Here is an 11,882-nt window from a genome sequence, read left to right as displayed (position 1 = left end):
AATGTGAGGAACTTAAAGATCAAATCGGATGAACAATATATATGGGAGCTATAGCTATATCTGAACCGATTTTCTCCAAATTTGATATACTTGCTTCTAGGCCGAACTCGGTTGGGTGTGCCAAAATTCAGGTAATTTGGACTGATAGTGGATATTTGGTGCACATTTAACCCGAAATCGGATGAAGATATATATGGGAGCTATATCTAAATTTGATCCGATTCTCACCAATTTCAATAGGATTCGTCCTTGGGCCAAAAAAATATTGTTTGGAAAATTTCATCTCAATCGGATAATAAATGCGACCTGCATTTTGTTCACAAGAATACATGGACAGACGGACGGACGGACGGACAGACGGACGGACAGACGGACGGACATGCATAAATCGACTCAGAAAGTGATTCTATGAAGGTTCTCAAAAGTGACTATGGGTCTATCTCGTTTCCTTCTCCATGTTACAAACAAATGCACAAAGACATAATACCCTTACCACTATGTGGTGTAGGGTATAAAAACGAGTTCGTTTGAGTTAAATAAACATTATTTACATTATGAAATAAAAACAAGTAAAAAATCTGTATGTTCGACATGGCCGACTTTAAATACCCTCCACCATTTGGAACGAATTTGGCAAATTTTCAAAAACAATAAAATCCGTTAAAAATTCTGTTAAAATCTTAAAAAAAACCGAATGTAGCTGTTACACAAGGGTCTACACGACGACATGGACCTGCATAGGTAACTTTTGTCATAAGCCACTACATTATTAAAATGCGAAACTTAAAAAAAAAATCGGTGAAAATTGTTGCTAAAATCATCAAAATACCGAATATCGGGAGGTACCGTTATATGGGGGCTATACGAAGACGTGGACCTGTACAGACAATTTTCTGTCATAGGCTGTAATATTCCTTACGAACTTCAAATATCAAATTTAAAACAATTCTGGAGAATAAATTCGCTAAAATTATCAAAATACCGAATATCGTTATATGGGGGGCTATAGGACGTGGGTCTATACGACGACATGAACATGCGTAGGTAACATTTGTCATAAGCCATTACAATATTCAAATGCGAAACTTAAAAAAATCGGTTATAATGTCGATAAAGTCAAAATTCCGAATATCGGAAGGTACTGTTATATGTGGGCCATACGAGGACGTGGACCTGCACAGACAACTTTCTGCCGTACGCTGTAGTATCCATTACGAACTTCAAATATCAAATTTGATACGATTCTGGTGAATAAATTCGCTAAAGTCATCAAAATAGAGAATATTAGGAGGTACCGTAATATGGGGGCTGTACCAAAACGTGGACCATTTTCAATACCAAAAGTTCTGCAGACATAACATACATTTTAGCAAAATTTTATCAATCTACTTCAATTCGATCGGTAGCTAGAGCGATTTCCACAGACGGACAGAAGGACGGACATCGCTAAATCGACATAGAATTTTATGCTGATCAAGACTATATATACTTTGTGGGGTCTAAAATGTGTATTTCGAGGTGTTACAAAGGGAATGACAAACTTAATATACCCTCCATACTATGGTAGAGGGTATAAAAATTATTCTTGATGCAATTCAAGCGTGATTTCTTTATATTTGGCTGGAAAACAACAAGTGGCTATCGTTAGAGCACTCCAACATTTAAAAGTGAATAACTTTTTTGTGTCTCGTACCATCGCTCGTTACCGTGATACTGGTAGCGTAGCCCGACGTCAAGGAAGTGCCATCATTTTCAAATATAATAATTTGGTGCACAGAAAGAGAAAGGATAATCCAATTTTACTCTAACTTTGCAAATCCTAATATTTGCATCAGTGCTAGGTCAGATGCGAAAATGGACAATATCGGTCCAGTTCATCAAGTACTTCCCCCCAAAAGAATCATAATTTTGAACAATTTTAATTCTTATAAAATGTGATGTAAGTGTCCGATTGTCTTCAAGGAATTGTGTGAAGATGGGGTATATCGGTTCACTCCCTCTGGTACCTCCCCCACAAAAGGTCAAAATTTTGAATATCCATGAAGCTCATAAAACAAGAAATTAACATTCGATTGCATTCAGACCTTACACATCTCAATATTTCCATAAACACAAGATCTGTTTAAAGATGGTGGAGATCAAACCATTCCTTCTGGTACCTCCCGCACAAAGGGTCAAAGTTTTGAATAAACAAAACGATTATAAAATCCGAAATAAGCATCCGGTTCTCTTCAAATTACACACATCACAATATTTTTATTAACCCAAGGTATAGTGTAAAAATGGGATATATCGGTCCACTCCTTCTGGTACCACCCCCTCAAAGGGTCCAAATTTTGAATATCTATGAAACTCATAAAACGCGAAAGTAACATCCGATTCCATTTAGACTTTACACATGTCAATATTTCCATAAACACAAGATCTTTTATAAAGATGGTACAGATCGGACCATTTCTTCTGAAACCTCCCCGACATAGGGTTCAAGTATTTTGAAAAACAAGCATCCAACTCCCTTCAAACTTCAGACATCCAAATGTTTTTGCTTACGCCAGATCTGTTGTAAAGGTGGTAGATATCTGCCAACCACTTTTGGTACCTCACCCACAAAGGGTCACAATTTCCAATACTTACAATCTGAAGATATTTGACAGTTATACAAAACATGAAACGTGCATGAGCTTTTTAAACAGGTGTTGCCAAAAATCGTCCTTTATTACCGATGAGAGACGAATTGTCGTAAATATTTTATATCCGATCATTAATTACAACTTATCAATTTATATATTGAATTTCCGAGTAGCTCCGAAGTTAATTCGCCAACCTATATAATATATTCATAGTGTCATATTCCAACACGGGTAGCTTGCAATTTCGTATTAAAATCAATAAATTAATTTACAAACAGCAAAAAAATTATCTCCTATACATTTACCTGTTAAACATTCGAAATTATTCCTCCCTTCTAATTTAAACACTTTTTATTCTATTTACCTCCTTATTCTTGTGCATTTTATTAGCTTACATAACCTTGGCATGATTTTCATTTCAATTGTCCACTGTGGCACTCACAATCTGAAGACACCACAACCTACATAAAAACCAAAATAAACAAACCATCCATCGAACCATCCCGCCAAAGAAACTCCCGTCCTAGTACGTGTGTCACGTTCTTGCCGGACGGCATTGGCTACTGTACAAATCCAAGCCAAATACAGCGTCATTTGTTGGTCAGTCGTTGACAGACAGACGGCAGCAGCGTCACACCAGTGGCTACTTCTGGCTTTGCTTGCCATTAATTGGTTATTATTCATTTTAGATTCGTTTTTGTTTTATTTTGTCTGTCGATCGGTTGGTCTGTCTGTTGTTGGCGAACACTTGAAGTTGTTAACGTGCCATGTTTTAAAATAGTTGTTATTAAATTTGGGTACTGCGTTTTTTTGGGTTTGTGCTATAAATCACTTTTTATGGAATTCGTTGTCAACGTTTTGGAAGTGTGAACAATTAGTGCTCCAAATGTCACATTTAAGGGAAAATAGGGGATTTTTATGAATTCCGTTGAGGAATTTACATGAGTGTAGCGATAGTCTACATTAAAATAATTTGGATGTGATTTGATAAGTTTTTTTATATTCAGATCGTATAAATGCTTGCAGGAATAAGATTGTTTTTGAGACCATTCATTATTACCTGTAATCTGATGGCTAGGGTCAACATTTTCCTTATGATTGTATTTTAGATTATGTGAATAACTATAGTCTTCGTGTTTAATGCATATTTTTATACCCTTCAACACTATGTGTTGGGGGAATTATAAGTTTGATTGGGCCAAAAATTATGTAACACCTCGAAATATTGGTTTCCCACATAGGGGACTCGCCGAGCTGAGTCGATCTAGCTATGTATGTCCCTCCGTCCGTCTGTCCATGTTAATTTGTAATCACTCTACAGGTCGAAATTATGGCCCGATCTTCACGAAATTTAGAATGTAGGTCGGGCTTGGACCAGAATAGAACCCTATTGTTTTGGAGATGATCGCAATTATAGACCAATCAAAGCGGAAGTTAGCATGGGGCTAGAGCTTAGGGCTGGGCAGAAGCCTTCCAATTTTGATTGTCGTCGGGTAATATTTAGTGGGTGAAATAGGCCACAACATTTGTGTTAAATAAAAGTCAAATTTTCCATTAAACCGCGAATATTTTTAATCCCGGCGAAATCACAAATATAAGAAAAGGTCAATTCTGACGGTTATGTAGATGCCGATAGTAAATATATCGGTTATATAGCGAAATATATACAATGTGTATATACAAAGGAAGGGGGATGTTAGTTAGAATGCTTATATCTTAAGAATGGCTGGACCGATTTTGACGAATTTTGTCAATCCAGAATGCCCTCTTGACATAAAAGTATAAAATCTAAAAAAATCGCAAAAAAATATGCCAGTAATGATGTTAATATAGATTTTGTAGTATTTTGTGACATATTTTTATTTTTCCATATTTTTTATCGCATGCGATTTTTTCAATTTGACTTATAATATTTTGTAATATTATTTCACCTTACAACACAGGTTGGGGATATTATATAAGTATTGCAATTATCGTCCGATCCTCACGAAAATTTTCACAGGGGTAGGGTTGGGCTCAGAAGGGCTAGGGCCTATTGTTTTTAAAGATGTCCGAAATATATTAGGGGGTTGAAATGGACCAACAACTAACATTTTCCTGATTTTGCAGCCGTTATAAATGTCACAAATAGAAACTAAAGGACACGAAATCTCGCATAAAGTTAGAGTTTAGGACAGCGGGTACAATGAACCACTAATTTTGTGGAAAATTCCAGTGAATGTGATAGTTTTCGGTAAGTAGATCAAAATCCCAAACAGTTCACATGCCAAATCTTTTTAGGGTCCATCATATGTATACAGGGTGAGATGAAAAAACTGCAACCAACTTCAGACTGCTGTCATTTATAAGTCACTCGTCCGACAGTTGTTAAAATTATTTCAGTGATTATTTACAAAAGCATTTTGGTGAGAATTTTCCAGAAAAAAAATTATTCGTGATGGAATTCAAGCGTGATTTCTTTATATTTGGCTGAAAAACAACAAGTGGCTATCGTTAGATCACTCCAGCATTTAAATGTGAATAAATGTTTTGTGCCACGTACCATCACTCGTTACCGTGGTACTGGTAGCGTAGCTCTACGTCAAGGAAGTGGACGGAAGAAAACAGCAACATCAGCAGAAAGTAAAGAAGCGACCTGATCGAAACCCGCGTCGCAGTGGCCGAAAAATGGTTCGTGAGCTAAACATATCGCAATATTCATTTGGCAAATATTAAAAAATGAGCTCGGGGTAAAGCCGTTGAAATTCCAAAAACTTCAAGAACTTACATCGCAACAGAAAGAAAATGGACTCAAAAGAGTTGCTTCGCTTGGGCGAAAGTGGTGAACTGGCGAATTTGTTATTCTCCGATGAGAAAACATTCGTTGTCCAGCAGTTTGTAAACAAACAAAATGATCGAGTTTACTTGGAGAAGAGGTCAGCTGAAAATATGCACCTTCGGTTGGCCACAAGAACTCAAGCGCCGGCCATGATGATGGTGTGGGCCGCCATAACAGCCGATGGTCGCTATCCGCTCGTATTAATCGACCGTGGCATCAGAAGGGCGTATTAAGGCCTTGAACATGCAAACAATTGGCCGCAGACCTTGGACATTCCAACAGGACTCAGCACCATCGCACTCAGCACGCGCCCCCCAAGAATGTTTACAAAATGAGGTTCCTCGCTTTAGTTGCAGTGCACAATGGCCACCAAAATCTCCGGATACCAATCCGTTGGACTATTGTATCTGGAGTATTTTGGAAAGGAAGGTTGGAACTTAAAATTACCAAAGTGTCGATCACCTCAAGCAAGCGCTTCGTCGGAAATGGGCCAAAATACCGCAGAGCAACATCCGGGCAGCGTGTGACGGTTTCATTGGCCATTTGAAGCCCATAATTCGTGCCAAAGGTGACCAATTGGAACAAATCTAAACTTATTCTAAAATTTGATGCCATTTCCGATGTCGGTCTACGTTTTGGTATAGCTCCCATATAAGAGTATACCCAGATTTCAATTTTTTATATTTTAGCCATATTTGTATACCCTTTTTTATACCCATAGCATACCTGAAATATACATTTTAGTCTCCACACAGTATACGTGTTCTTGATTAGCATAGAATTCTATGTTGATTTAACGATATCCGTCCGTAGTTTGATAAGATTTGACTCAAATGTATGATTGGTCTGCAGGACTTTTGGTATTGAACATGAGCTATAATGTCCATGTTTTGATATAGCCCCCATATTCAGATTTTGATAATTTGATTTTAATTTGATGATCCCAATGGATGCTATAACCTATGGACCTATGCATGTACAGGTCTTCGTCTGCGTATAGACCTAAATATAACGGTAAGTCATTATATTCGGTATTTTTAAGATTTTAACAGGAGTTTTTTTTTGAACACTTCCTAATTCGTTCCAAATGGTGGAAGGTTTTAAAAATTCGGCCTTGGACGAACTGAGCTACCTTTTTACTTGTTCATATTATTTTCGGCAAATTTTGTTTAATTAAGTTCTGAGTAAGAAGAAAACGTTCTTATCAAAAATTATCAATATAGGCCCACGTTTTTGTAAAACCCTCATATGGGGGTATCCCCAGGATTTCAGCTGTTCCATGGGGGTCATGGCTAGGTTTTCAATTGACTTGGCCCTTATTTGGTATCTTGGTTTCTAAGGGGGTAGAAAACATCTTCGCAGAAAATTGTCAATGTATATCAATGTTTCGGATTAGCGCCCATTAAAAGATACACCCTAAATTTTCCTATTTCAAGGGAAACATCTACCATTTAGTACTTTTTGTACTTTTTTAGTACACATTTCCTAAAATATCTCCAAATGTCAATCATACACACTAAGGTCAACCAAAATACAGAATTTAGAGATCTCAAGCACTAACCGTTCACCGAAATGTAATAAAAGTACAATTTAGTAATTTTCATATACTTGTAGTACGCATTTCCAAAACCATATTTTTATTTTGAACCTACTCACCAAACAGTGACCCCAATTCAAATATTCCAAATTTCCAGCTCCTTCCATTCACCTAAAATAAAATTGTACCAAACAGTACAGTTCTTAAATTTAAGACACATTTTTAAAACCTCCTTCTTATATCAGCTCTACTTCCCAAACATAATTCTTATTCCAAATGCCTCCTAGTACAAAATGTTCATATAATTCCAAATGTTATTAGATTTGTAACTTTTTAGTACTTTTTCGTTCAATTGTCCAAAAAAATATCGAATTTCAAAAACCCAGCGTCTCTACACACCAACACTGACCCACATGAAAGTCCTACGTTTCTTGCTTCAGCCGTTTTGCATGGGAGTCGCAGACAGAAATATTTTCAAAATCTATATTTCGAAATGAATGCACTAAAATGTCTCTGTCAATACACATACCTATGAACCTTGGTATTGACGTCACCTTTCATGTAATGTTTGCAGAAACAAAATCGATAGGTTTATAGGTTTTCGAAGTTTTGGTATTGAAATCCCTGTTGTTGGTATGTTTGTGTATTAATATAATCGTACTATGTTTGGAACTGCTAGGTTTTGCGTAAATGGATCAAATTGTTAATTTGTATTGGTATTAGATTTGTGATCAAGAGGTGGTTTTGGAAATGTGTACTATAATTGTATATGTATATTTGGTGTTGGGTGAGAGAATAGAACCGAAATCCTTAAAGTCCTGGAATCTTCAAATTAGATTACTGCTTGTACCTGGGATTGAGATTTGGCCGAGCATTGGAAATATGTCAATCATCTATACGAAAAATAGTCAACAGCACTAAATTTGGTATTGGTAGAGGGTAAAGGACTGAAATCCTCAAATTTGATGTTGAAGTCTCTGTTGGTACATGGTGTTAAGGTCCGGTGGTGGTTTTGGAAATACGTACTATAATTTTCCAAAAAGTACTAGTTGTGTCTCACTTTTGGTGAGATGTAGATTGTTTTGGATATGTGTACTAAATGTTACCAAATTTGGTATTGGTTTAAGGGATAGGGCTGAAATCCTGAAAGTTTCTCTGATTTGTAGGGTTAACATATGGAGACGTTGAAATAGTTTTGGACAAAATACTAGGATTTGGGTCAATTGTGCAACGGGTTCACTAATTTTCTCCTCGATAAATTTCAAAATAAAATATGTTGAACATTTTTTTTTTGGCGAAAAGGAGATATTCTCCCTTTTCCTCCCTTTTTGGAAATATCCAATATTCTTTCCAAAAAGGGAGAACTTGAAAATATATAAAACCTTGAAAGTCCGAAAATTTATTACGATTTAGATGAAGTTTTGATTACAATGTTGGTCAAACTGAACAAATTGTACATTGTACATATGTGTGCTAACAAGTAAAAAAGTAGCAAGGTCAGCCAGGTTCCATCTGCCATTTTATATACAAAGTCAAAATAAAGACCTAAATTAAAAAGTTTTTTGTAAGTCAATTAGTCACCCATCAGAAACTTCAAATACAAAATTTCAGACAAATTATTTTCAGACAAAATTTCGGACAATTTTGTTGTCTATACCATCAGAATACTAAATATAGGGCGATACCATTATATGGGAAATATCCCGCAATGGGGACCTTTCATTAACTGTTTTGGTTAGGAACCGAATTCCAGATAATTCCGTTGAAAAATGTGGCGAAAGTAGTCGAAATGCTTTAAATAGGAGGATACCGTTATATGAGGACTCTATGAAAAAGTTGGCCGAAGGTGATCTAAGTTCAAACCCAAAACGTATATGTCCAAATTTTAGCACTCTATATTAATTCAATCGAAAGATAGTGTGAATGCAATAGACGGACAGATATAGCTAAATCGGATTAGTTTGGTTGGTTGGTCCACTTCATCCCCTTAACATTTCACACAACAATAGGCATCTATTCTGACAACAATTCAATGCAAAATTTGACTAATTGCTTACAAACAATATAAATGAATTTGCCGTATCATAATATAACAATCTTTCCGTATTAATGTATTGTGATCCACAGTTATAACAAAACACTATTTTGAATAGATTTAAATAAGTCGTTTATTTCCTACATATGGCAAATCGAAAGAAGTCTCAAAGTTTTTACAACAAAACTGGAGCTGGAGCAGCAGCATAGGTCAAGGGGGCAGAGTATGCGAAAGGAGCAGCATAGGTAGCGGCGTATTTGGCAACAACTGGAGCAGAGTAGGCAGCGGCAACTGGGGCAGCGAAAGTCTTGGCAACAAGGGGAGCAGCAAAAGTTTTGGCTACAACAGGGGCGGCAACGGGAGCAACAAGTGGAGCTGTGGCAATGCCATTGTAGTTACGGGCAACGTATTGGCTGCTGGTGGCAGTGACAAATGGAGCTGGGGCAGCAGCAACAACAGCAGCGGGAGCGGTGTAGGCCAAAGGAGCACCAACCAAACCAGGCTTGGCAGCAGCGCAGGCAATGATGGCGAAAATAACAACGGCCTGCAAAAGTACAAAATTTATATTAGTCTTCTGTCTAGTTATTCTTTATATCGGAACTTACAAATTTGAACATGTTGATTAGTTTTGGTTTCTTGTGTTTACTTTGGAAGTAAATGAGTGTCTGATACCAATTTCGGAATTGACCTAATCTATTTATAGTTAAGAATTTAATATTGAATAAGTACTGCTATGTTCACTTCAAACTGTTGATTTATTATTTTGTACACAGAAATTGAAATTTCGAGCAGAAATTCAATTAACTACGTATCTGCATTAATATTCAAATCACAAATTTCGGGGATTTCGGTCTAGTAGCAGTTCACAACATGTAGTAATGTCGTAGTTTATGAAATTTAATATGATTCATGGGCTTATAACGACAATGTAGTTTAACTCACACACATTCCATCACATGTATATGACCAACAGTAATCGCCATTCCGAATTTCAGAATATTAACTTTAACCTTTCGCCAAATACCACGACACAGCATTCAGTGATTTTAATTTTGATTTTCAAAATTTTGAGCGTTTGTGGGGGAGGTACCAGATGGAGTGGACCGATATATTCCGTCTTACTGCCAGATCTTGGGTCATAAAAATATTAGGCTGTGTATAATTTGAAGACAATCGGACTTTTGCATCATATTTTTAAGAGCTATAATTATAAAAAATTTTGACCATTTGTGAGGGAGGTATTTGATGGAGTGGACAAATATTTTCCATTTTGGCACGAGACTTAAAACTGACGCAAATATTAGGATTTGCAAAATTAGAGCAACATTAGATTATTCTTTTCTTTCTGTGCAGAAAATATTTTTTTTTTATACCCTCAGCCATATGGCTACAGAGGGTATATATCATTTGATACGGCCAAAACGTGCCTAGTCGAAATAACGGTTTTAGACCCTAGGTCTCTTTGGACCAAATCCGTTTCAGAACATTTGGAGTCGATCTAGAGATGTCCGTCCGTCCGTCCGTCCGTCCGTCTGTCTGTCTGTCTGTCTGTCTGGCTGGCTGGTGCGCACGATAACTCTCGAAGGGAGTATCCAATTTGGTCCAAACTTGGTACATCGTAATATTTTTGTCAAACTTAGATCGAGTTCGGAGATGGGCAATATCGGTCCACTCCTTCTGGTACCTCCCCCACAAAAGTTCAAAATTTTCAAAAAATTTAATTTTTGCACAGAAAGAGAAATTATAGTCCGATTTTGCTCCAACTTTGCAAATCTTAATATTTGCGTCAGTGTGAGGTCGGGTGTGAAAATGGAAAATATTGGCCCACTCCATCAAGTACCTCCCCCACAAATGGTAAAAATTTTGAATAATTACAACTCTCATAAAATGTGATGTAAGAGTCTGATTGTCTTGAAATTTCACACATCCCAATATTTATATTAACCCAAGATCTGAAGTTTGGAGATGGGCAATATCGGTCCACTCCTTCTGGTACCTCCCCCACAAAAGGTCGAAATTTTCAAAAAAAAAATATTTTTTTTTTGCACAGAAAGAGAAAGAATAATTCGATTATTCTGCTACTTTGCAAATCCTAATATTTGCATCATTGCTAGGTCTGGTGCGAAAATGGAGAATATCGGTCCACTCCTTCTGGTACCTCCCCCACAAAGGGTCAAAACTTTAAATAATCACAACTCTCATAAAATGTGATGTAAGAGTCTGATTGTCTTGAAATTTCACACATCCCAATATTTATATTAACCCAAGATCTGATGTTAAGATGGAATATATCGGTCCACTCCTTCTGGTACCTCCCCCACAAAAGGTCGAAATTTGCAAAAAATATATTTTTTGCACAAAAAGAGAAAGGATAATCCGATTTTGCTCTCCTAATATTTGCATCAGTTCTACGTTAGGTGTAAAAATGGACAATATCGGTTCACTCCTTCAAGTACCTCCCCCACAAATGGTCAAAATTTTGAATAATTACAACTCTCATAAAATGTGATGTATGAGTCCGATTGTCTTCGAATGGCGCACATCCCAATATTTATATTAACCCAAGCTCTGGTGTTAAGATGAAGTATATCGGTCCACATCTTATGGTACCTCCCCCACAAATGGTCGAAAATTTGAGATATATATTTTCTGCACAGAAAGGAAGCAATAATCTAATTTTGAAAAACATAACGCTCAAAGAAAGCGAAATAAGGATTCAACTCTTTTCAAATTTCACACATACAAATTATTTTTGCTAACACCAGATCTGTTTTGAAGATGATCCTATATATCTGCGAACACCTTCTGGTACCTCACCCACAAAGAGACACATTTTTCAATATTTTTATCTGTCATAAATTG

General features: G+C 36.6%; 1 protein-coding gene across 1 annotated transcript; it reads right to left on the bottom strand.

Moving 5' to 3' along the window:
- Positions 1–9,145: 9,145 nt before the first annotated feature.
- LOC101887906 (cuticle protein 16.5-like) lies at positions 9,146–9,761 on the bottom strand. Its single transcript, XM_005184564.4, has 2 exons — positions 9,626–9,761; positions 9,146–9,564 (listed from the first exon to the last, which is right to left on the bottom strand). The coding sequence occupies exons 1-2, from the start codon at positions 9,635–9,637 to the stop codon at positions 9,196–9,198; spliced, it is 381 nt and encodes a 126-aa protein (XP_005184621.1). The 5' UTR covers positions 9,638–9,761; the 3' UTR covers positions 9,146–9,195.
- Between the last annotated feature and the right edge of the window lie 2,121 nt (positions 9,762–11,882).

Source organism: Musca domestica, unplaced genomic scaffold, assembly GCF_030504385.1.
Source record: "Musca domestica strain aabys unplaced genomic scaffold, Musca_domestica.polishedcontigs.V.1.1 29, whole genome shotgun sequence".
NCBI lineage: Eukaryota > Metazoa > Arthropoda > Insecta > Diptera > Muscidae > Musca > Musca domestica.
The sequence above is the reverse complement of the archived record's forward strand: the minus strand, read 5'-3'. Positions and strand labels throughout refer to the sequence as shown.